Source organism: Hyperolius riggenbachi, chromosome 3 (assembly GCF_040937935.1).
Source record: "Hyperolius riggenbachi isolate aHypRig1 chromosome 3, aHypRig1.pri, whole genome shotgun sequence".
In the NCBI taxonomy this organism is placed as follows: Eukaryota; Metazoa; Chordata; class Amphibia; order Anura; family Hyperoliidae; genus Hyperolius; species Hyperolius riggenbachi.
In genome coordinates this window covers 249778687-249805743 of record NC_090648.1, presented here as the reverse complement: position 1 = coordinate 249805743, position 27057 = coordinate 249778687, and the positions used below count along the sequence as shown (strand labels likewise).

The following is a 27057-nucleotide window of genomic DNA, read 5'->3' as shown; positions in this document are numbered from 1 at the left end:
TGCTGCGCAGCAGCGCCGTGGCGGAGATCGGCGATCCCCGGCCTCTGATTGGCCGGGGACCGCCGGCACCTGATAGGCTGAAGCCTATCCTATCCGGCGCAGGACGGAATTCCGTCCTGCGCCGCTCACAGGGGGAGGTAGAGGGAGGGAAGGGGAAGGCGGCCAGGAAGCGCTGCGGAGGGGGGCTTTGAAGAGAGCCCCCCCCGCAAGCGCAAGCAGCCGGCGGCGATCAGACCCCCCCCAGCAGGACATCCCCCTAGTGGGGAAAAAAGGGGGGAAGTCTGATCGACCTGGCTGCTAGCTGATCGGTGCTGCGGGCTGGAGAGCCCACGCAGCACCGATCAGCAAAACCACCCGGTATCTGGAAGTGGTTAAACACAGACATTGATGCATAGTTCAGAAATGGTAGACAAGATAATGAGCTTTAGTGACTTTTTTTAGTGATTAACAAAATGTACAGCAACTCACAAGGCAGAAAATAAAGAGCATCATGCCCTTGTGAGCTTACAATGTAAAGGAATAGGGAAAAAACTAGAGGTGGGGCAATGCAGACATTTTTCAGTGTGGGTTGTTGTATCTGATCTGAGCCTAGTCTAAAGGTTCGTATACACGTCCGATAAAGATCGTTCGTTACGAACGATTCGTGACGTTTACACGATATTCAAATTAGACCGAAAAGATCGTTCGTAATGAACGATTGTGTACACACGTGAACGATATAAGTATAAAGTACTGAACGACGAACGATAAAAAAATGCTTGCGCAAACGGTTACGTTATGACAGGCAATAAGAACATGCGTACTACTGCACAGATAATCATTATCGGACGATCTTTGTACACACTGCAACGATTGAACGATTATCTTTCGAAAAAAATCCGCCGGGTTGGATCGGTCGGATTGAGCGATAACGGTCGTTATCGTCCAAAAAAATGATCGTTGGAAAATTTGGAAAGCTGATTATTGGTCCAATTGTCGTTATCGTTCGTTTTCGAACGATCGTTATCGTACGTGTGTACTCAGCTTTAAAGTGAATGGGAACCGCATTTTTTTTAAAAATGAAGCAAATACTTACCAAAGGAGAGGAAAGGCTCTGGGTCGTATAGAGCCTTCTGTCTCCTCTCTCGGTGCTCTCTATCCTGTACTGGCTCCCCCCCCCCCCCCCCCGTTTCAATCCCCCACCGAAAGGGTATTTGGAAGTCTTCGGGAGCCGTGTCCTCCCGAAGACATGCGGCTCCATACTGCACAGGCGTGAGCGTGCAAGAGAGCGTGCTTGCGCAGGTGCAGTACAGGGCCGCCCTTCTTCAGGAGCACTTGGGCTCCCTGAAGACTTCTGAAGCCTCCTTCGGTCGGTTAAAGCAGTATTTTACTAAATTAGTCAAATACTGCTACCGGGCGAGCCAGCACCGGAATGAGGGGACCAGGAGAGGAGCCGGAAGGCTCTATAGGACCCAGAGCCTTCCCTCTCCTTGGGTAAGTATCTGTCTCATTTTTTTAAATGCGGTTCCCATTCACTTTAACCTCCTCGCTTCTTATATTTAAAGAGGAACTCCAGTGAAAATAATGTAATTAAAAAAAGTGCTTCATTTTTACAATAATTATGTAATAAATACCCCACCTGGTCGATGGCAGCGAGACCTACGCAAGCTCAACCCTGGCGTCCTTGCTGACTCCCTCCATGGCCTATCCTCCACTCTCCCCACCCTAACCTGTCCTAATCTTGCTGCAGCTCAGTATCACCAAATTCTCTCATCAGCCCTAGAGAAAGCTGCTCCACCAATATTCCGCCGCAACCGACCCCCTAACCCCCAGCCCTGGCGCACTACCCATACTCGCAACCTCCAGAGGGAAACACGCGCCACTGAACGAAAATGGCGGAAAACTCGACTAAACCAGGATTTCCTACAGTACAAGACTAACCTGCAGCAGTTCCACACTGCCCTTGCTCATGCGAAGCAGGAATACTTTACCAAGCTCATCGGAGCACAAGCTTCCAATCCCCGGCGTCTTTTTAGCACCTTCAACTCCCTGCTTAAACCCACCCCCCCACCTTCTGTTTCCTCCCTCTCTGCCACAGATTTAGCCACCCACTTCACCAACAAAATAGTCTCCATCCGTCAGGAAATATCCAATCTTCAATCTTCACCTCCCACCTGCTCACAACCTACTCCTTCTCCACCCTATCCTCCCCTCACCTCCTTCACTCCTACTACCACTGAGGAGGTCAACCACCTACTGCAGACTTCCCATACCACTACCTCCCCCCTTGACCCTATCCCTTCTGATCTACTTCAGCCTCACTTCACGGATCTGGCTCCAGTCCTCACTACCATGTTTAACCTCTCCCTATCCACAGGCACCTTCCCCTCAGACTTCAAGCAGGCCACTGTACTGCCTCTGCTCAAGAAACCCTCCCTCGACCCCTCGCTACCCTCCAACTACCGCCCGATCTCCCTCCTCCCCTTCGCCTCAAAACTCCTTGAGCGTCTGGTTCACAAACGCCTGACCCATTACCTCAATGCCAACTCACTACTAGACCCACTGCAATCTGGATTTCGGCCTGCCCACTCAACCGAAACGGCTCTCACCAAAGTGGTCAATGACCTTGCCTTAGCTAAAGCTGAAGGTAAATACACCATTCTCCTCCTCCTTGACCTTTCAGCAGCTTTTGATACAGTAGATCATCCCCTACTCCTCCAGTCCCTCCAATCCATGGGCATTCACGATCTCGCCCTGACCTGGCTTTCATCCTACCTCTCCAACCGCTCCTTCACGACCTCCTTCAATGAGTCCTCGTCCACCCCCAACCACCTCTCAGTGGGAGTCCCCCAAGGCTCGGTCCTTGGCCCCCTACTGTTCTCCCTATACACATCCTCCATTGGCAAGGTTATCCCCTCCATAGGTTTTAACTATCATCTGTATGCAGATGACACCCAAATCTATCTCCACACCCCTGACATATCCACCACTACCATGGACAAGGTCTCCTCCTGCCTATCTGCCATCTCCTCCTGGATGTCCGCTAGGTTCCTAAAACTAAATCTAGACAAAACGGAATTTATGATCTTCCCACCCCGGTCATCCCTGGACCTCCCAGATGTGCAGGTCACTGTTAACCACACTACTATTCACCCTACCTCTCAAGCCCGCTGTCTGGGTGTCACCCTGGACTCCGCACTCTCCTTCACTCCCCACATCCAAAACCTCACAAAGTCCTGCAACTTCCACCTTCGTAACATCTGTAAGATTCGCCCTTTCCTGGCCCCTGCCACCACCAAACTCCTCATCCATGCCCTCATAATTTCCCGCCTCGACTACTGCAATGCCCTTCTGTCTGGACTCCCTAAGACCCGAATAGCCCCACTGCAGTCCATCATGAATGCGGCTGCCAGAATTATCCACTCCTCCCATCGCTCCACCAGGGCGACTCCCCTCCGTGAATCCCTCCACTGGCTTCCTATCCAGTCCAGAATCAGATTCAAGATATTGTGTCTGACCTACAAATCCATCCACAAAACCTGTCCAACCTACATTTCTGATCTTACTCAGAGATACACACCAAGCCGCTCACTCCGCTCCTCCAATGAACTTCGCCTGACCGTCCCCCGCATCACCCAGTCCCATGCACGCCTCCAAGACTTCTCAAGAGCCGCTCCGACACTATGGAACTCCCTACCTCCACCCATTCGGGCAGCCCCCTCCTTCAACAAGGCCCTCAAAACTCACCTTTTCACTCTTGCCTACCACCCCTCACAATTGCTCTAAACCCAGCCGAACACTGGTCCTCTACCTCTCGTGTCCCTATCTCTCCCTCTAGATTGTAAGCCTTTGGGCAGGGTCCTCACTCCTTTTGTGTCCTACCTGATCATGCACCTCTATTACTGTGCACCCATGCTTTGCATTTGAGTGAACCTAACTTGCCTAACTCCATGCTCCCATCCAGTGACTGACTAAGCATTACCTTGTACTCATACTGTGCTGTGTGATCTGGTTTTCTTGTATTCCTGTATTGTCATATTGCTGTTTGTCACCCCTAAATATTGTCTGTAACCTAAATTAATGTCCAGCGCTGCGTAATATGTTGGCGCTTTATAAATACAACAAATAAATAAATAATAAATAAATATATATAATACAATAATTAAGTATAAATGATTTAGTCAGTGTTTGCTTATTGTAAACTCCTTTTAAATCCCTGATTTACATTCTGACATTTATTACATGGTGACATTTTTACTGTTGGCAGGTGATGTAGCTGCTGCATGCTTTTTTGGCAGTTGGAAACAGCTGTAAACAGCTATTTCCCACAATGCAGCAAGGTTCACAGACAGGAAACTGCCAAGAGTACGTACTCAAGAGTTTCTTGTGGGAGGGGTTTCACCACAATATCAGTCATACAGCACCCCCCGATGGTCTGTTTGTGAAAAGGAATAGATTTCTCATGTAAAATGAGGTATCAGCTACTGATTGGGATAAAGTTCAATTCTTGGTCGGAGTTTCTCTTTAACACTCCCATTAATCTTTCCATTACATTACCACTGACCATAAACTTAACCCTTCCCCTCCCAGCCCTGACTTTACATCTAAGGCGAATGTTAACCCTTCAAACAATCCCAGGAGTATCCCCTGATCTGTTGTTAGACCTATCCACTGAATACTTGTTAAACAGTACATTGGGTAGCAGGATGCTCAGTTCTGTCCACAACGTACCTAAAGTGCAGCTTAGAAAACTTTCCTGTTCTTTTCTACTGCACTAGTGAAGCCAGTGTGCTGTGGGGTATCCCCTAAACAAAGTGCTGCTTGCTGCATTTTGATGCATTGTGCCACCTCACCCCATGCAAGTGATGCACCCCATGGGAGTGTGCGTTTTGACTAGAAACTACTCTCTGCATGATATGAACAACAACACTGGCTGAGCTAACTTGTTTTTGTTGTATTCTAGTCTGAAAGTACTTCTGTGGCACTGTAGCCTTATCACCCAGCTCAGTGCCATGTCCTCCAGTGTTATCGCTCACTTAGCTTTTCCTGTATGGTAATGCTTTATATAGTAAACACAGGGGTGTGTGTTGTTTTGGTTTGAAAGTTGGTTGCTATTTATCAACCTAGCTTGACATTTCCACTCATTGTTCTGCAAGTATTGCTGTTTTTCTCTGCCACGAGCAAGCTGAAGCCTGCGATACAATTGTATAAATAAGAGTTGTGAATTTAACATGATTTGTGCATATATATCTGTCAGCTCCCAGCATTTTTGCCTGACACACAGATGTTTCCCTTCCAACCCTAATTTAAAGTGTAACTGAGGTATGACACATCCAATTTACAGCCAAATGGCTCGGAAACAGAACAGTAACAACCTGATGCAAGTAAATAACTTTCAATGGTCATTATTTAACCAGTTCTAGTCAGATCTGCTCAGACACTACTAGTAACCTCTGCTACTGTGCTAGAAATTATTACAATATTTTCACATACAAACCATTTTTTTTTGCAGCTTTAGTGATGTCGTGAGCAGTCTTACGCCATACAGCATATGTTCATTTCCAGTGTGTTTTACACGATTTTTCATGCGTTTGTATGGCGCAATTGCGAATTTTGGGACATTAGGGGCAGCAGGGCTTTGCGCTTTATAGGTAATCGCAAGAAAATCACATAGTACTGCACTTGCTGTGCACTTTTTGTGTTATAGTATTCCAAACATAGTAGTGTTGCTATGATTGCAAAGAAGTGGAGTTCGAACTTACTGCCAGTTTTGGAAATGTGTACTTGTCTTCAAATTGAAAGGGAAAGACTACTTTTAATAACCTTAAATTAGAAAAAGACTTGAACAGCACTGATCTTTATTATGGAATTTCCCTTTAGAAATTCAGTTTATGGAATTGTTGAACTAATTTCAGTATTTGATTTATTGCATGATGTGTAGGCCTGTACAGGCAAAGACTATTGTAGTGCTGCACTAAAGGGATGTGTGGCCGAGAGAGATTTTGAAAGCAGGGAACAGATGTAACATTCAATAGTTCAAGATCTGTTTGTTTGGGAGCAGAATAATATTTATAAAACCCTTTGAAGCTAGATTTTTAACCCTTAAAATTAAAAATTGACTATGGGAAGTCCTATTTATGATTAAGACTATAGATATGATGGTTATCTCATTGGTTTATTTTCACTTCAGATTATCTTTACACTTTGTGAATTGTGATATAGAAGGGGAATTTCACTTGCATTATAAAATTGACATGAGCATAGACCTAGATCAGGCTTTCTCAACCAGGGTTCCCAGGAACCCCAGGGTTCCTTGAGCACTCTGCAGGGGTTCCTTGGCATTTTCCCTCATCGTGGGGGAAGTATAATAGAGCACACTATAATAGGTGGTACTGTAACAAGAAGCACTAAATTGCGGGCTCAGAAGACAGTATAATGAGTGGCAGTGTAATAGGGGCAGTGAAATAAACAGCTACACATACTTTTAAAGACCATGCCTCCTGCAAAATAAATGCAGGGGTTCCTCGAGATTAAAAAATTACTTGCACTGGTTCCTTGCGATCCAAAAGTTATTTGCAGGGTTCCTCCAGGGTAAAAAGGTTGAGCTGACCTAGATGGTTACTGCATTAGAGTTTTTTCTTTGCCTTTTAATGTTCTCTGAATTGAACTTTCCATTTCAGTTTTTTTCCACTCACACCTATGCCTAGGCAAAGCATAGTGCAACCAATTGACAGGGCATGGATGCTGAGTAACTAATTGTAGCAGACTATGCCAAACCTCAGAGAACAGCGAAGTAAAGCAAATGTATCTTCACTTTAATTCAACAGCCATATGCAGAGAATCAGATTTAAAAAAAATCCTGCATGATTGGATCTTCAGCTAGCCATATCCTAGCATTGAATCAACCACAAAATGATCGCACAGCCATGGTTTACCTCATTTTTTGCCCCAATACAAGTTTTTGTTGAATCAAACCTCTAATTGAATTGTGAAAAAAAATATTGTAAAGCAGATTCAGATTAGTACACTTTAGGGTTTTACACTCAGTAAATCAAGTCCTGTATAGAATATGTACACTAAATGAGTATCTATGATGCATAACTGTTAGTCTAATATTAACATGCTATGTATTTCAAACCAGAAGGCGACTTTGTATATCTTGGATTATTTGAAAAGCAACATAAACAGGAGACTGATGCATGGAAGTTTAGACTGTGCATCCTCCATATATCCGTATGTGGTTATGCTCTGAGACAGTCAGAGACCAGTAAAAGCCCCCTGAGATTGTTATGAATCTGCTTGCTGTAATGCTTTGCACTGGAAATGGAGAGTGTGCATCTCTGTCAGTAGGGAGAGCTCATCAAGAAGGATGTGGGCGCGTGTGTATCCTGTGATGAGCTCCCGAGGGTCCCCTGAATGAGAGAGTCCATTGTCTGGTCTGGTCTATTAGGATATCCTATTTGTTGCTCAGAAATTCTGGATTGTGTTTGCTGGTTGCTTATTTTTTCAGCTTGAATTATTATGGAAGGATTTGTTAGTGCATTAACAATTTCACACCTGCAGTCTGACTTTTATTTGTAGCAGTACATAAACAATACATGGAAAAGGTTAACATAACCATTACTATTATGCTGAAGCACAGGCAGCTTGTATCCGCACCCTTATTTTCCTGGCTGCGTACATATCGCTTGGGAATGGAGCACGTGTCCTATCTGCTCTCCTTGGCCAACTTCTCTGTGTGCCTCCACCCCACGCCAACCTCCAGTGAGAAACTATTCTATAAACATTCCTGGATTTGCTGACATGGTGGTTCTGCACAGTTTCTCCTTATTGCCACTTAAGTGACATTGGCCTCAATTCACAGAGCTTTATCAAACACTTTATCAAACATTTGATAATTTACCTCATGGGTAAAATCTAATTTTGAATTCACTAATGTGTTATATATTTATTGAATGTTTTATTGATAAAACATTCAAGAAATATAGAATGCCTTAGTGAATTCAAAATTTGTTTTACCCACGAGGTAAATTATCAAACGTTTGATAAAGTGTTTGATAAAGCTCTGTGAATTGAGGCCATTGTGATGAATTGGCCACACATGGCATGCTAGGGGTAGGGCTGAAGTGATCTCCCATTCTTTATCGGTTCATCTAGAACAAGATCCATTAGAATTCATCTACTATGCGCCTGGATTGTAATCTAAAGGTGCGTACACACGTCGGATTTGTGCAAACGACCGGTCATTTGGACGTCAAATCGGGCGTGTACACTGTCCGTTGTTCAGCTGATAAGACCGGACTTGAGCGATCCGCTTGGCGGATTGCTCTAGCCCGGTCTTATCAGCTGAACGACAGACTGTACACACACCCGATTTGACGTCCAAACAACCGGTCGTTTGGACGTCCAAACGCGGGTCGTTTGCGGAAATCCGACGTGTGTATGTACCTTAAAGGTGCCCATGAATGATACAATCTTGATTGTACTATCTTAACACATCTATGACATTTGAGGGATTCCTGAAGTATCCATTCAAAACATATTAACTCAGTTTGCCCTTCTATTACATAGATTTGGAAAGATTGTACAATCAAGATTGGCATCTAAAGTGCTTTCCCGTCGTCCAATTGTACTAGGACTTCAGTTCTTAAAATAAGCAGTATAACATTTAGGTGATGCTCCTGTGTCCAAAATGTGCACATTTGCAAGTCCACCTATTCAAATAAACAAAAATGAATATTTGTATTCTCTGCAGGTATTTTACCTGGGGTTAAACCAGATACCGTATTTTTATTTTGTTAAGTTCGATGAAATGAGCAATTGTTCTTTTAGACTAGAGACAGTTCCCTAGAATACCACATTTTTCTAAACAATACCATTGCTTGTTATTGAAAGTGATTAACTTACACCAGTCACCACAACAGTAAAAACAAACAATACTATTATCATTAGCAAGTCTCTGTGTTCCCAGGCCATAGACATGCAGCTATAGAGAGGGGAGAGTCAAGCTGCAGAACTTGGATCATGTGCAGGACACAAAAACATTGTGTTACAAATCTGCGCTGCTTCAGTATTTTCAGAAGATGCAAGTGAAATGTTTGAATTTTTCAGTAGATAACCACGGGTATCTGGGTCCATATACTATAGCCGCAGGTGAATGCGTGTATCAAAAAAGGGCACGTGGAAAAAAGGGCGCGGGGTATAGCCGAAATTTTAAGTTTTAATGCAAAACCATATTTTTCTTTTAAGGGGTTGTAAACGAAAATTTAGTGCTAAATAGGTTAAATAAACGGAAATGAAATGGCAAAATACCATCTATAACAACAAACGAAATCTGAAAAGAAACGTCAAATATCGTCTATAACAAAAACGATATTTAGACTTGTATTAAGCATAGCAATGCAATGGTAGGTTTTACAGATATTTTACTGTAATTATACCAAACTGTAGGTTCACACAGATCTATCCCTAACCCCTAGACCCCTCTTTGTTTAAATATATATAATTTAATAAATTGTATATATTACATATATTGTGCTGTAACTATACCTAACCTTACTCTCACACAGAGCCCTCCCTGTACCTATCCCTAACCCCTAGACCCCCCTGGTGGTGCCTAACCCTAACCATCCCCCTGGTTGTGCCTAACCCTAACCACCCCCTGATTGCATATATTATACTGTAACTATACCTAACCCTCCCTGTACCTATCCCTAACCTCTAGAACCCCCTGGTAATGCCTAAACCTAACCATCCCCACCGCACAAACACCCTAAACACATATAAACAATAATATATTTAATCCTTAAAATACTTCTCTACAAATAACATGAATAAAATCATTTATATATTTGTAATAGAATAAATAGCCTTAAAATAGCCTTAAAATCACGTATACATTTATATTATAAATAGAGAAAAGTATATATAAATATATACAATACAATAGATAGCCTTACAAGCATTAGAAATCTTAAAATAACAGTAACATTAAAAGCAATATTTTAGTAACTATAATCAACGCATTATAAGTGTAAAAACAACCTTAAAATAACAGTAATATTAAAAGCGATATTTTAGTAACTATAATCAACGCATTATAAGTGTAAAAACAAAGTTAATACCAAAAGCGATGTATATCTAATACAATAAGGTTGAAAACGGTATTTACGCATTATACATATGAAAACAAATTTTTAAATGATCAAAGAAGTGTAAACGAAAATTTAGTTGTTATACTTTTGTAAGCGAAATTTTTAAACTAAATAATAAGTAAAAACTGATATAAGCGAAATTTAAAAACGAAAAAATAAGTATAACACAAACTCAAAACGAACTTGTAAATGATATTTGTTATAAACCTTATTCTGTAAACGAAAAATTTTGTTAACACGATCCCTGTAACCGCTATTTCTCGGGCGCCCTTTTTTCCTGTCGGGCGCCGAATAGCCGATATTTTGCATTGCAGTCTATGGCGGCGTCCTTTTTGTCCACTATCCCTGTGCGCCCTTTTTTACTAGCACCAGGGCCGGGCCGAGGCATAGGCTGGAGAGGCTCCAGCCTCAGGGCTTAGTGTAGGAGGGGGCGCACAATTCATTCAGCTGTCATTCCTAATTGTGTTTGAAGCAGAAAGAAATAAGAAAAGGAGATACATGGCAGTGACTGCAAGCCAGATAACTAGAGATTAGGTGTTGGGGGCCCCGGGGTGCCTCTTAGTCTAATAGCAATCAGTGTGTGACGGCTGGGGTGGAGGGATGGAGGTGCGCACTTTGGTGTCTCAGCCTTGGGTGCTGGAGGACCTTGTCCCAGCTCTGCCTAGCACCCAGGTGAATATCCAAAGACCAACCTCCCCCTTATTTATGCCTTTCACTAACTTCCCTCCCTGCTACCTTATCGGTGGCCTAACACTAACCCTCGGGACGCAGCTATATTATAGCCCAATCCCATTCCCATCCCCGTCTTTGGCATTATCTGAGTCTGGCTACACAAACTGACCTGTGTACTTGGCACAGCTGCGCATCCACACACAATATAAGCACCCAGCGTCCATATATTGATTTGCATTTTGGTCTATGGGGGCACTGAGTAACAACTAGTGTGGCTGTGCCAAACTCACCTGGTTCATCATGGGGGTTCCACATTCACTGAAATACTTGTTTAATTTGTAGTCTCCAGCACACATTCAATAAACAGGTTATTGTGAGATGGCTGAAGTAGATTTTACTTACATTTATAAAGGCTGGCACATTGGCGATACTGTATATATGTTACAGTCAGAACCTGAAGTCTGGCCACTTCTGGTTCTGGCTGGTCGAAACTAGAAGTGACCGTCTCACTGCAGCCAATGCCCGAAATGAATCGATTCCTGGTGGCTCCATTCCTCTCCCCTGGCTCTGGCTCCTCCTCCTATTGACCTTCTGTTACCCGGGGACACACTCATGCTTCCAGAGTTGTTCGTCATGGCAGGGAAGCAGGGATTCATGATGTTCATTCCTGCAGAGCGGGTGCTGGCAGAAGCAATGTCTGCAGCATTCCCGTTCTGCTCCCCTGCCGCAACGAATGACTCTGGAAGCATGCGTGTGTCCCCGGCTGCCAGAAGCCAACAGGAAGGGTGGCAAGGGAGGACCAGAGCCGGGGGAGAGGAACGGAGCTGCCAGGAATTGATTCATTTCACACATTGGCCACAGTGAGACGGCCACTTCTAGTTTTGACCGTCCAGAACCTGAAGTGGCCAGACTTCGGGTTCTGGCCGTAACATACATACATTTTTTCATGTACTGTTGATTTCAAAATTAGTTATGTGCTACAAATTACAAAAAAAGCAATAATAAGAAATGTCTATAAATAGGAACTTAAGCTATCGTTTTTACTGTTCTTACCATTGAGGACAAGTGCTCTAAAAAAAGAAGCCACCTCATTCACTTAAAGGGACTCCGAGCAGTGCAGAAACTATGGAAAGATGCAAATCATTTTAAAGCTCTCTTTCTCCTCTTTCCAATGATATATAAACCGCCACCCTACGCCTTTTAGTTTTCGCTATTTTCGCGATTGAAATTGCCGCGGCCGCGATTTCGATCGCAAAAATAGAGAAAACTAAAAGGCGTGGGGCAACGATTTAGGTGTCGTCAGAAAGAGGAGAAAGAGAGCTTTAAAATGATATCCATCAAGCCATAGTTATATTGTATTACACAGGGCGACTTTTTGTCAAAGTCAGCAGCTGCATTCAGCAAAATGGAGCTGCTGACACTGGGGAGAGTGTCGTCCTGTGTAATACAATATAACTATGGAAAGATGAATATCATTTTAAAGCTCTCTTTCTCCTCTTTCTGACGACACCTAAATCGTTGCCCTACACCTTTTAGTTTTCTCTATTTTCACGATCGAAATCGCGGCCGCGGCAATTTCAATCGCGAAAATAGCGAAAACTAAAAGACGTAGGGTGGTGGTTTATATATCATTGGAAAGAGGAGAAAGAGCGCTTGAAAATGATATGCATCTTTCCATAGTTTCTGCACTGCTCGGAGTCCCTTTAAACTGTGAAAAAATAGAGTTTGCATAGTAACATGTAAAATACATGGTGTGGCAGTTCATTGCTGCCGGACTCCTCACACCTGATCAATGGATAGTTACTAATCTTGTATCCTCAATCAACACTGTGCAGTGTCTGGACTCATTATACCCAAAGCCTGAACTGCTGATAGATTACTCATCAATAAATAGCTGTGGCAACTGCTTGGTTTATTACACATACCTTATATATTTCCTGTATCTGGAAATGCCGATATAGTGGTATGGATTGAATAGATGTCTGAAGGACTTTACAAAACACCAATGGGAGCCATCATAGACATTTTTAGATTCCTGTTTTAGTTCCTGTAGTATAAGGTCTGATGAACTGTTTCAGTAATTGTACTATTTTCTCACTTTGAGACCAGAGAGCAGTGAGACGTGTTGGAATGATTGCACTCCTCAGGGCTCTGTTTTGCCTGCCTGCACTCAAAATAGGAGTGTTTGGTCATGTGATCATGTCTATTCAGTAAGGTAGGGAGATGGACCTGTGAGGTGGGACCTCCATGCATCAGACTTGTTTTTCCAGCACATTCACTATTGTTCTATTGGCTTGAAATCTTGGGAATTTGTAGGCTACAGAAAATGTGATATTTTGTATCTGGTCATCTTCTTTCATTACTCCATGGTCCAGTAGTAACTCTTGTACATGCTTTTGGTGTTGGACAGTGGTCATCATTGGCACTCTGATCTGATATACTCACAAGTTGCCATGTAGTGTGAGTTCTGGCACTTCCTTGTAAGGTGAGCATTATAGGACAACTACCAAAAAATGCCTCAATTCACATTGCTTGTATTAAGTAACCCTTCAAACGTTTAAATTTAGACTTTTTTTTTACTGTTTCATTTGTCACATTAATATTCATATTTTCAAAGTTGCATTTCATTTATCTACATTTTACATATTGTCCCAAATTCTTTGGAAATAGAGTTCTAATGTTGAAGTATTTATGCCTCTCAGTGTAATTGGGATTTAAATGTAATCAGATACCACAATCCCTTTGGTGATTCAAGCATACCTTTTACAGAGATTCACAGAAAACTATTACATCTAACTGAAAAAAATGTTTGCCTGCTTTTCAATTCTGTGCTTCAGAAGCCCTACACTCACTAACAGCAGTTTGTCTAATCAGTCCGCTGATCATGAAGATGTCTAATAGATACCCACACATCTCTCCATTTTACTATATTTTTGTTTGTGTAATGAACAGACGGGTATGATTTCAAGTGACACAGGGTTATCCAAATGTCATGAGGCAGGTATGGGCATGAGTAATAAAAGTAAACAGGCTATACTTGTTGCCTGCAGCTCTTTCGTGTCACAACATGATACCAGCATGGGCATCTTCCTGTAACCATTCTGTTTACTGTTTCATTGATAGAGGAAATCATCAATGTTTGCTTTCTCTGAAGGTCTGTATACATACTCATGGGTATGTGAGAACATGTAGAGTAACGTGCTATCTTTTGATCATGTTTCAATAGTCTTGCAGGTGTATTTGATGATAAGTGATGGTGACCAATGCAGTAGCTCATAGTACGAGACAAATTTCTGTTACTTTAGTTGGATCACAGTAAACATCAATGGTAAATCTGATTGGTTGGTATGAGTTACTACCCTTTCTTCATAATAATTACCTTTTCAACAACCTTTTTAAATAAATCTAATCGTGTCTATTGTGTATTCTACACCATTCTATACAGTAGATAAATACTGGATCCATATATTTCTTGTTGTTAAGTAGCAGAGTCAGTAATGATGCAGTGAGTTGTGGCACACTCTGGGGTAGATTTATCCAGACAACAAAGAACTACAATAAGAGTTCTTCTCACTTTATGTCCCTGTGTCACCTATATGCAAAACGAATTGAAGGTGAGATGAAATGAAGTCAGGTGTTATGGGGATACCAGTGAGAGTTTTCAAAGTTGGGGGTAACCTCAACTTTTTCTCTACTACTTTTCATGAGAGGAAGATCTCCTCAATAAATGTGCAGATAGAACTAAAAATGTTACTGTCCTTTTCCAATCTTGATTAGCTAGCAGGAAGTCTGCACACAGTCATGTGACTATTGTCTCGTATACAAACCTATATCCACGTACATGTGAAGGATGTTAAAGTGGTATCCTAATATTCAGCAGATACATAAGAAACATGTGGAGAACAGGAAGAATTGCAAAGTAGAGTGCATATGAGTATTAATACATACAATGTAATAAATGTAAAATAAAATCTTCACGATATCAGGGATATTAATCACTTTAGGACTAGAATTAAAGTAACAAACTTTTTTTTTGTTATTGTAGACACTTAAAGGACAACTGTAATGAGATGTATGTGGAGACTGCCATATTTATTTCCTTTTCAACAATACCAGTTGCCTGGTTTTCCTGCTGATCCTCTGCCCTAATACTTTTAGCCACAGACCCTGAACAAGCATGCAGCAGATCAGGTGCATCTGACATTATTGTTAGATCGGACAAGATTAGCTGCATGCTTGTTTCTGGTGCTATTCAGACTGCAGCCAAATACACCAGCAGGGCTGCCAGGCAACTAGTATTGTTTAAAAGGAAATAAATATGGCAGCATCCATATTCTTCTCACTACAGTTGTCCTTTAAAATATGTTCTAGACATTAGACAGCATACTAGACAAATCTGTATGCTAGAACTATAGGAACGCACATGGGCAGCTGTGTCAGCAGCTCGCCTATGTGTATGTATGGTCACACAAATGACATAGAATAAAATACTTTTTATTCTTGCCATTAAATCCTGGCAAATGGGTTCAGGAGACATTAATATATAAAAAGTAAACATTTCTTCTGTCCTCTCCATTTCGCATGTCTCTTCAGCTTCTTTCTCCTCTTTCCCTAGTCTAGATCTAATTAAAGAAGGCAGCGATCAGGAAATACTACTTCTGAATCTGAAATGCTTTAGTAAAATTGATTTCACAATTGAAGTAATGAGCTCCGGTATGGGAATGTGTGACCATTAAATATTTGGGTGGTTGTCCAGTCTCCACAGAATGGGACTGTAAGAAACTAAGCTGTATAGCATATTTTCTCACATACTTCTAATTGAATAAATGACTGCTTCTGCACCCCTACAATAAAGAATCAGTGTTGAACATGTCACGGCTTAATAAGCATTTGCTGTGCATTAATCTAAATGGAAACAAGTGTCTGATCATGCAAGAAGAATCAGGTCTGCTATGCTGCGTCCCACGCTGCTCCAGTGTGAGAAGCTACCGGTTTCTCAATGAAATGGTATGGAGGCTTCAGATGTACAGGCTGTTTTCAGCTGGCTCTAGTGTAACAATTTTGTTTTTTGACAGGTTCCCAAGAGTCAGACAGCTCACAGTCTGCCAAGAAAGACATGTTGGCTGCACTGAAATCCAGGCAGGAAGCTCTGGAAGAGACACTACGCCAACGGCTGGTGGAGCTGAAGAAACTCTGTCTACGTGAAGCGGTAAATAAAGGGCACCTCTTCCTGTTTTCATTAGCATGAGTCTGCGCAGTACATATAGTAAGCATGAATTACATGGTGTGTGCAACTAGGCTGCATTTGCACATCTTGCTTACTGAATTAAAATAATTTTCATTATGTAGACATTGCCAATGTAGGGGATTCTGCCTTGCCTTGTTTGCAATGGTATGTGGACCCTTTCTTACAGTATCCCTGTTTCCTTTTACAGTGAATATGGTTTAGTTGGTTATAACAGAGTTGTGATTGAGTAAGAACCTCTGAAGAAAAATTGTTAGTTCTGCCAATTGCTTTCATAGGCAGCAGGTACTGCAACAACTGGTAAAAGGATGTTCCAGTGTTATGAATATTGGCTATGTGTTTAATCCTCATTCCTGCTTACAACTGGGTCCTAGGTATCAATCCATCCAGGGACATAATCTGCAGTATAGTTTGCAGTGTATGTGTATTTTCTGCCTTTGTGGGTTTCCTGAGTGTCTGAACAAACGCCTCAAAAGGATGGGGAAAGCCAGTGAGTCACATATTTTATTACTAGTGTCTACAAAGCTGTGAAAGTCCTTTGTAATCTTTTTTTTTCCTGCAAAAATGCCAGGAATTGGAATCATTTCCTGTGGGAATTCTTGAGGAGCAAGGATTTAGGTGTGGGAGGAAAGCTGAGCACCGGCAGGCAAAGAGGAGTGACTAAACCTGGACAAAGGATTATATTACCAAAACATATGTTACTAACTGATTAGAACTATGGTCCTCTCTGTAATGAGAAGATGGTGATGATGCTTAGTAAGTTGTCATGGAAATGCTCCAAACTGAAACTGCATTAAACTACACAAATGCGCTTGTGCTTACTTCTTCTAAGCTATTGCCAGGACTAAGGTAGTCTTTCCTTGCAATATCTGAAAGTGATAAAAAAAGGAAGCAGATTAGTTTCTTCTTTCGTATGGTATATACTAGCTGGAGAATCTTCACTTGTTATATGCTGCAGCATGTTAGATAGACCACTAAGCTGTTCCTAATGGTCAGTCCTTCCATATTAGAGCAATTTTAAGCAAGAAGTTATAGCACTTAGTTATAGAACTTAGGATGTTTTGTTATACTATCGTAGTAAAATGTAAAAAAGCTTTCAGTTAAAATATGTATAATTGAACTGAGCCATAGGAAAACGTGAACCTTACTGTGCACATCAGCAGCTGATATAGTGTAAAAGGACCCTAAAGGTCCTTTAACCAGGGACGGATCTAGACCAAGTTGCCCCAAGTTGCGCCTGGGGCAAGGTCAGGTTTTGGCGCCTAAACTGCCATTCTCCATCCAAATTTTTCCGCCTTTTTAAGAATTCTACAAACTGCGCCTGGGGCAAGAGACCCGCTTGCCCCCCCCTAGATCCGTCCCTGCCTTTAACACTGAATCATTTGCTGTCAGTTATAACCGAATGGACAACTGATGTGCAGCCTAGCTGAAGGTAATGTCTATGTTTTCCTATGGCTCACTTCACATAATACGCATTATAACTGCTATGGAACATCTGATCAGTTAAAACGCATCCATTTTTCAGTGTGCCTAGCTTATTAAAGTTATGCTTTGTCTGCAATATTCTGTTGCAGTGTAATATGTTACAAAGCTGTTATACCAGAGTGAATATGCATATGTATTTATAAATAAATGGGGATATTTCTGGAATGTTGGGGTTAGGTACACTATTTTACTTTATCTGGATTGTTGATTTTATTTGTATGTCATAACTTAGTCAAGTCCCTCAGCACTACAAAGTTTTTTAATAAATGTGAACAAGGTAAAATATTTGCCTAGTAAGCTAAACTTGGCCAATCACTGTGCTCAATGCTTTACACTGCCACATGGAAGCATAACGCAACGCAACAGCTCAGCAAAAGCATGTTCTTCTGTTTCGCAGGAACTCACAGGCAAACTGCCAAGGGAATATCCATTAGATCCAGGAGAAGAGCCGCCTACTGTTCGACGGCGGATAGGGACATCATTTAAATTGGATGAAGATAAACTACTTGCAAGAGGAGAGGTGAGAGGACAGAACACAATCTGTTTAAAGTGTATCTGCTGACTTTAACACTACCTAGACATGGTAAGGTTAAATAAGACTGCACACTGAAGATTGTAAGATGTGTGGCCAGCAAAACGTCACTGGAGCAGAGCTGAATGTAGTTTCTTGTGGTTATTGCACTTCTAACATTACCACTGCTCCTAGTACTACTCCATCAAGTAAGCCTGACCGTTACTTCCTATGGTTGTAATGCAGCTGAGAAAAAGGATAGGAGGATGACAAGTATCACTGCAGCTTGGTCACATGGTTTTTGTGCGTGACAAACACTGTACAACACTTCTCACATGGAAGTGTAAAAGTCTGCTGTCAATCACAGGTTTTGGAAATGTGAAACAAGGGCTCCTGTTCTCTTCAGCTATTTAAGCCGCATACACACGCTAGATTAAAGTCGGCTGAGGCGGCTGATAACAACCGTATTTTGGAAATATGTTCTTTGTTCACATACTTCTAACTCATTTATTAAACAAACAAATTATTCTTCTCTAAAAATGACAAATATTGATTAACAATCTTCTGTTCTCTCTGGCTGTGGAGCCGTCGGCCTGCCACTAGCTAGAACCCCCATTTAGCGTTAGACCGCAGCACATGCAATAATAACAAAAGGATGAGGAGACCTTCTGGAGTTGGGAAGGTCTGGCAGGATGTATATTTATTCATGATGTGGGAGTTAGGGGAGAGGGGATTGCATTAGGTCTGTGACATCCTATGTCAGTCTATGCTGTGTAGGACCACAGCTGCTAGAGTCTCATATTACCAGATAGGGGGATTCCACGTTGTTATCTTTAGGAGAAATATGTCTTGAAAATGCCACCCACTAGGTCATATCTCCTTCATATGTAGAGATGAGTCAGTGGGAAGCAATGCTGGATCAATAACAGCCTCTGATTCAGAACAGAAGCTCCTGAGACTTTCTCTTGTTATCACAGAATCAAAGCTGAGTAAACATAAAAGACCTATCTGATTCTGAACATCTTTTAGTGCTTTGGCTTGGAGCTTTACTCATAGGATGATCAGCTTTGTGTTTATGTGTCAGCTTGAGAATACTCATCCATTCTCCCTCCACTCTCCATCAGAGCACTGAACCACTGCTAAGAGGAGGGGACAAATATTCCAGCAGTCCATTGTCTGGAGTGACTTATGAGCTCCTAGACATCTCTGCCATTGTTTGGTTTCCTGTGTCTCCTACTGATTTATCAGCTTCGTCATGCCACATAGGCGACAAATGTGCTTATACAGCCAGTTTTTATAAACATTCTCACAGTCTGGTACAATTACCAAATGTTAGGGTTTCCACCTTCAGGGCACAGTAATCAGCTTCTGTCCCGCATATGATAAGCAATTGAAATGCACATCAGTAGACATGGTTCTACTTTCCTGCATTCTGTGCCTGGTGATTTGATTAATTGGTTTTAGTACACGCACAGCACTGCTGCACTGTAGCAAAAGGGGCACAGCAAGAGTAGTATGCAACACATTATAGTACAATAGCTTGAGTAAGCACTTTAAATAATAATGCTCAAAACATACAGCTGTGCCATAGAAACAGCCCTAATTGCTTAACGTGCACCTCTTTTCTACCTCACATTAGTCATGCGTTTGACCTCAACTATTTGCAGTCCTGATGGGAATGCCAACCAGTCATTGTCACAGCTGTGGCCTCCAGTCGGATCACACTAATAGGCATAGAATATTGTGAAACACAATATGAAGTATGGATACAAGTTTAGAATGCTCCACATATCAGCTGTTGTTAACTTAGCACTTAACCATCACTCCATATTTCTCTAATTATATGTGTATGTACACACATGGATGACACCATTGTACAACAATGGATCGCTCATCATTTTAAGTTAAATACAGAGAGGAATGAAAAATGCATCAAATGTGCTCATGTTCAAATAAATGGAACTGGAAATGAGCAGAGAGCTAATCAGAATAGAGAACTGCCAATCAATCAGTTGACTGCTAGTAGAGATTTACACAGCTGTTGGCTAATAAGTTGGCAGTCCCTGATTAGGATTAGTCCCAGTACATGTCCAGTCCAAGTCATGAAAACATTTCACACAGTGAATTTTCTCTCATTCATGGTGGCACACACAATTACTTCAGGAAGGCAGTTATGATGATACAAATGCTTTGATGAAGTGGTTATACATACATGACTCCATGACGGTGGTGAAAAACTCTTTACAAACTGCCAGTTACTTATTTATATATCCAGAAAATATATACTAATGTGCATGGTAATGCTGCTTATACAATTATATACATCGGCCCTTATTCGAATCATTTTGTCGTCTTAAGTTTTCTCCTAGGTTATATTTTCACACCTACCAGTAATCGATAAAATGTCTTCAGCAAGAAAATACTCTGAATACTTTTGTTGGCACTTTTCTTACCCACTTTTTGGTAGAAAAATTATCTCCTAAGAGAAAATGCAAGAGATAAACTGAATTCAGTAAGGGTCATCATGGCTTATCCCACTAAAGCCCAATTTTACCATGTTTTGTGTCTGTGTCTGTGTGTGTGTATACACATATACACACACACATATATATATTATACTGCCACACATTACAGGACACGACATAAAACTATTCTTGTAAAACTGACGGTGTAGTGACTAAAGGGTTAAGGAGCAGAGGAGCAGTTTCAGGTGTTGAAGACAAGTTTTCTCCAGCCCTTTGAACTAGGCTGACATAAAAAGAGCTTTTATCCCTGTTTCATTTTGGAGATGAAGGAAAGCCATGACAGAGCTGTGGTTAAACATTATTGGATGGATGCGTCACCTCCTAGCAATCTAACAATAGCCCCATGCTTTGTCACTGACTGCTACATACACTAAATACATTTATAAGACCAGATTGTAGCAATCACAGCTAACCTGGCAAAGACTGCAAGGTAAATTGTGTAAGTAAGCTGTGCTGAGTACTAGAGTAATATATGGAATCTCATTCTAGGAAGAGGAGCTGGAGCGTCTGGAAAGGGAGTTTGCCATTCAGTCCCAGATTACAGAGGCAGCTCGGCGTTTAGCCTGCGACCCTCATGTAAGTAAAAAGCTGAAGAAGCAGAGAAAAACCTCATACCTCAATGCTTTGAAGAAACTTCAGGAAATCGAAAACTCCATTAATGACTACCGCGTCAAGTCTGGCAAAAAGCCCACACAGAGAGCTTCTTTAATTATAGATGGTAAGTCCTTCAACAAACTCATTTAACACTGACCTCTTATGCAGAAATGTACAGGTTGTATGGAATCAATCACATATCCACCTGCCCCTGAATGACTATACCTACCTGTGAGTGTAAAGGTGACCACACATTACTCGATTTGCAGCATCACTATCTGGCAGGTTCGAGCATAATGTTGAATCTGCCAGAGATGGATGCCGCAACGTTACGTGGCCACCCGATTGTAAATCTGATTGATTTCTGGCCGGCATGCTAGAAAGATTTCTGGTCGGCATGCTAGAAAGATCTCACTCAAAAGGGCGCAACAGTAGCTGTGTTCAATTAATCCTGGCAGATTCCCCAACGATCTCCCCCTTTGTGTAATGTGTTTTATCAATGATCAGATTGGAAGATCGATTGTTAGTTCAATATAGTTGGATCGTTAGTGGGCCTCTTAACACGTAGAGAGACTTCTGGACGATTTTCATCAAATGCCTTTTATCTATTAGTATATTTGTAACTGGAAATAAATATTTACACATTGTGAATTTCTGTTGCTAATGTTTATAGTTTCTGTTTTGTTCTCACACAAAACAGTTAATCAGAAGTTTAGTGCTTTTAAAGTTTAAAGTATCTTTTTATGCGTGTGCACCTGGGGCATATAACATCCATGCAATGTTACATGTGACTTCTCTGCTTGCTCACTGATCAGCATCCACCCCTGAGGTCATGTATTCAGTGCACTGACATCTGTGCTGTTACCTGACCGAAGCTATCAAAGTTTGCTACCAGACCTCGTGATATGTATTGTCACTAATGATACAATCGGGATTGTACAAACTTGCCTAATCTATGTAGAAAGGTAAACTGAGTGAATATACCTTGAATGGATACTTAAAGTGTAGCAGAGATAAAAATTACTACAGATTTGAAACTTACCCGGGGCTTCCTCCAGCCCCATAAGATCACCTGAGTCCCACACCTTCCTCCCGCAGTCTGCCGTTCAGCCATGATCAGCCCCAGTAATAGGCTCAGTTGTGTCCAGTCTGGGTTTTCTGCGCATGCGTGGACCTCCTGCGCATGCACAATAGACCCAGACTGGACACGACTGAGCTGTTACCGGGGCTGATCATGGCTGAACAGCAGACCGCGGGAGGATGGTGTGGGACTCAGATGATCATATGGGGCTGGAGGAAGCCCTGGGTAAGTTTCAAATCTTCAGTAATTTTTATCTCTGGTTCACTTTAAAGTAGTCCCTCATATTACATTGGAGTGTTAAGATTGTACAAGATTGTATCATTAGTGGGCACCTTTAGCATGAGCAATAGGCATACACACAGTTTATCCTGCCCATTCTTCCTTGTATATGTAGTAGGGATAATGCAATCACACTGAGCGTGTCCTTATGCTGTGTTCTTTCTTTACAGAAGCAAACCTGGGGAGTGAAGACAGCTCGCTTTCTGATGCACTTGTACTAGAAGATGGTATGCACTGTAGCGTTTTTTGTAGCAGTTAATATAGTCCTTTTATTATGCATAACTACCAGAGCTATTATAGATATTTTCCTAGTTAAATATTTTCACCATATACCAACTATAAATAACTCAGATGCCATTCATCATCTGCATTAATGTAGCTGAGTGTAGTTAGGTGTCCAGATTCTCCTCAGAACTGACCACTTTAAAGGGAATCTGAAGTGGAAAAAAAGTATGATATAATGATTTGTATGTGTAGTACAACTAAGAAATAGAACATTAGTAGCACAGATATGAGTCTCATATTGTTTCCAGTACAGGAAGAGTTAAGAGACTTCTGTTGTTATCTATGCAAAAGAGCTTATCTGACCTCTCTGACTAATTTAGTCAGAGAGCAATGCTATTTTCTGAAGCACTTATCTCAACCCGTCTCTCACTGTTTCTTGTTTGTTTAAAGAGACTCTGTAACAAAATTTTCAGCCTTATTTATTCTATCCTATAAGTTCCTATACCTGTTCTAATGTGGTCTGTCTTACTGCAGCCTTTCCTAGTTGCACAGTGGCTGTATTATCTATGTTATATAATCTAATCTTCTTTCCTCTGATGGCTTTGTTGGACTCAGGCAGGAATGTGTTGCTCTTCTTGTGATAGGATAGAAGCTATACACACCCTCTCCACACCCCCTGCAGGCTCTGTGTGAGTCACAGACTGAGCTCCTCTCAGCCTATCACATGCCATGTCTTTTGTTTGTAAACACTGCCTAAAACTGGCAATTACAAGCCAGGATCGCAGCAGGGAGTGCCAGAAACAGCACAGAGGGGCCCAGGAGAACATAATGAATAGAATGGTATGCTTTTTATTGTAAGAATTTTAGAGTACAGATTCTCTTTAAGGTTTTTATGACAGGAAGTTCAAAGGATCATTAGCTCTGCTCTTTTTCATCATTTAAAATACAGAGTGAAGTTTGCAAACTGCAATTATTAGAGAATTATATAGCTGTTTTTCTATAACATTGCATAACTGAAAATAAAAATATGAGACTCTTTTCTTTGCTACTAATGTTCTATGAATTATCCGTATTACACATACAATTCATTACATCATACGTTTTTTTTCGCTTCAGTGTCACTTTAAACGGGGAAATGACCTTATGTTAATCTCATATTGTAACTGGACTATATTATCATCAGCCCATAAAATACAGGTACAATTTGACCTCTTATTTAGCAGTTTCAGCTCCACGTGAGCAAGGAGCAACACACATAATGCATAAATGAAGTCATTGTTATAAAACCATGAATAACACCACATAAGACGCTTATGTGACTGCACATATGTCATTTTTGCGGGACATGGTAAATCTAAAGAGAACCAAAAATAGTTTCGTCCAATTGAAGCTGTGCTTTTCCTTTGGACTCATCAGGTATTCTGTTGCTTGTATAGTGCAAAATATATAAATCTGCAAAATACTGCCAGAAATATATTAATCATAAGTAATCTTGACCCGTTTTGGTGAACTGTTTTTTTTTCTAATATGTTATTCTTCTTATTTTTAACCAGATGATTCCCAGGCTCCAAGCATTATGTCTCCTATGCAATCCCCTCATAAAGGCCTGCCACCTAGACCCCCATCCCACGCCAGACCTCACCCTCCTCAGTCTCTGGATGGACTCAGGCAATTGCACTACCAGCGAAATGACTATGATAAATCACCCATAAAACCCAAAATGTGGAGTGAATCTTCTTTAGATGAACCCTATGAGAAAGTAAAGAAACGGTCGTCACACAGTCATTCCAGGTATCTATTTGAACAACACTTGGAGTATCAGATTTTGAAATCAAGCACTGTCTATAGACGGTATGTGCACTTATGATTGGATCACCTGTACATAAGATTTAGTATTCTGGTGTCCAGTAATATCTGTGGCAAACATATGACTGTTTCTTTTATGAAACATAATTCATCTCCTTGTATTTTTGCTTATGTCTTCATTGATGTGTCCAACAACAGATCTCAAGACCCATAAAAATAACAGGAAGGGCCGTACAACCTCTTATTGTACTACTTCACTTTGCCTATGGTGGGCGGAAAACAATTTTTTAAACTGACATATATAATTTTAGCATAAACCAAGCCCCCAAATGTTATTTGACACAACAGATAAAATGGTGAACTCAACTAGAAACTACTCTTTACTCTCCTTGTCAGTCTTTCTGCTACTCTATAATACTAGAGACATCGGCCCTTATCAGGCATAAAAAAAAAATAACAGGGCATTTTTCTAAAGTACTGGCCAGTGACATAAAGAGCCGGAAGTCAACTTTCCAGAAGATTTTACTTTAACGTGATGGCTCTCCTCTTTTCACATCATGAGATACTGATGTTTACTGGTAAACTGCTCACAATCAGATTTTCGTAACCCACATTTGCTTGTTTCTAAATGTACATTTAATTAAAGTTTCCAGTAAATTGCTTAGTAAAATACAGTAGGGAAAAATGTTTGTTTACATAATAAGAACAATGATACGGTTCATTCAGTAGAAACATAAAAAACCCTTGTATTTTACAAAAAAGCAAGAAATCTAAATAACCGTGTGTTTGAGGTTTGTGAGTTTAGTTCCTGATATGGAATGCGAGTGTAAGGGTAACATTACATGTAGCCACTGCCTTGCTCTATGGTGTACATAGGCAGTCAAGGACATTGTGCAGCTCTTGAAAAGATAGTGAATAAGAGTCAAGAGGCTGTTACTTTGCCTACTAGTACTGTCTCCAGTTTTTCATTTGCTAATGACTTGTTTCTGTTTTAGTAACCACAAACGGTTTCCCAGTACGGGCAGCTGCTCAGAAGCTGGTGGGAGTAATTCTCTACAGAACAGCCCCATCCGGACTGTTACTCACTGGAACTCCCAGTCCAGCATGCCATCCACACCCGATCTCCGAATACGAATCCCACATTATGTCCATTCAACCAGGTAAAAGATAAATAAATCTTTCCTCTGTTAAGGCTTGGACACATTACCACATTGCTGAGCAAAAGAAACATGTATTAGTGTTGATAAGCAGGGACATCAGGCCTATAGGCAGACGTATAAACTGCACACCTGTGAGTTTCGACAACACATCTCTGCATACATTTCTGTGCCATAGTTGTATTGGGTCTGCGTTGCAACTGCGAGCATCTAGGTGTGCTGCCTGTGCTGTTTTACAAGCCCTCACAGTTTAGTTGGGACACTGCCATTTACAGTGGTCTGCAGTAGAATTAGAGGCAACCCAAAGCTCTGTGTCCCAGATTTATCCCACCAGTTCTCTGGGGACTGTAGCAATGAGACTGGAATGGGGATTACACCATCTGCTGCAGGGGAGCCTCCACGTAACTGCTGATACCTAGATTCTTTTTCTTTCAAATCTTCAAGCCTGCAGAGACATTGGGAGGAAGGGGGGGCATCATCACTGCACATTGCTATATAGCTTATGTAGACACAAGCTGCTGGCTACACTGAGTGTAGGTATCATCTTTCTCTTCCCTCTGCAGGGTGAAAGGTCGGAAGCAATATTCAGTGACAGATTTACCTGCTGCACTCAGCTCTAGCTTTTTTCCCCTTCCCCCATTGTCCTGCAAGATGCACCCAGACTTTGTGCTCTTACCTGCTTTCACTCCTAGCTGAGCTGGTCAGTATAGCTTGGCACTGTCCCTCTCTCGTGATAAGGGCTGCTTTCTGTAGTATGATCAGTGCAGCTGCCAGTACTATCAGTGCAGCCAGCAGTCTGTACCCCTAGAAACTCCTTAGCATTGGGAGGTGATGGTGGCTGTCTACCAACATCTCTGCAGGCCTGAAGACTTAGGAAAGAAATTCTGCAGTTATACTGAGACCCTCTTGTAGCAGGTTGTGTAAATCACATCATTTTTTACAAATATAATGTATTTTATATAGCACTTGCACCTTCCATAGTGCTTTTACAAAGTATATAGTTATGTCGCTAACTCCCCCTTAGGGAATTCCCAATCTAATCTGGTATGTGGTATTTAGGGATATAGGGAGTGCCACATTTAAATAATGCGGATTGCTTGGCTGACCTTCAGCTTCTATTAATACTTTAAAGTACTTCCTGTGCCTCGGCTTAGCTTCCGATTGGAGGAAGCTAGCAGAGGCGGGGAGCGGAAGGGGAACCTGTTGATGGATTGACATGCTGCAGGTAAATAGTTGGCTAGTGACAAGCAAATTGTCGCTTGCCTGGCAGTATTTTGCTGGGAGACAGCAGAGCCGGGGGGGGGGGGGGGGGGGGGCTGCAGTACAACAATACAGAGGCATGTC

The 27057-nt window shown here is 41.6% G+C and overlaps 1 protein-coding gene across 7 annotated transcripts in view; it reads left to right on the top strand.

Annotated features, from left to right (window-relative positions):
• FRMD4A (FERM domain containing 4A) overlaps positions 1-27057 on the top strand; it is a 527110-nt gene that overhangs the window by 477793 nt on the left and 22260 nt on the right. For all 7 annotated transcript variants that reach the window (XM_068276150.1, XM_068276149.1, XM_068276145.1 and 4 more), the window contains exons 15-20: positions 15881-16014; positions 17933-18055; positions 21061-21289; positions 22696-22752; positions 24304-24541; positions 25552-25716. In XM_068276150.1, the coding sequence (XP_068132251.1) occupies positions 15881-16014; positions 17933-18055; positions 21061-21289; positions 22696-22752; positions 24304-24541; positions 25552-25716 (946 nt within the window). The remainder of the gene's footprint in view (positions 1-15880; positions 16015-17932; positions 18056-21060; positions 21290-22695; positions 22753-24303; positions 24542-25551; positions 25717-27057) is intronic.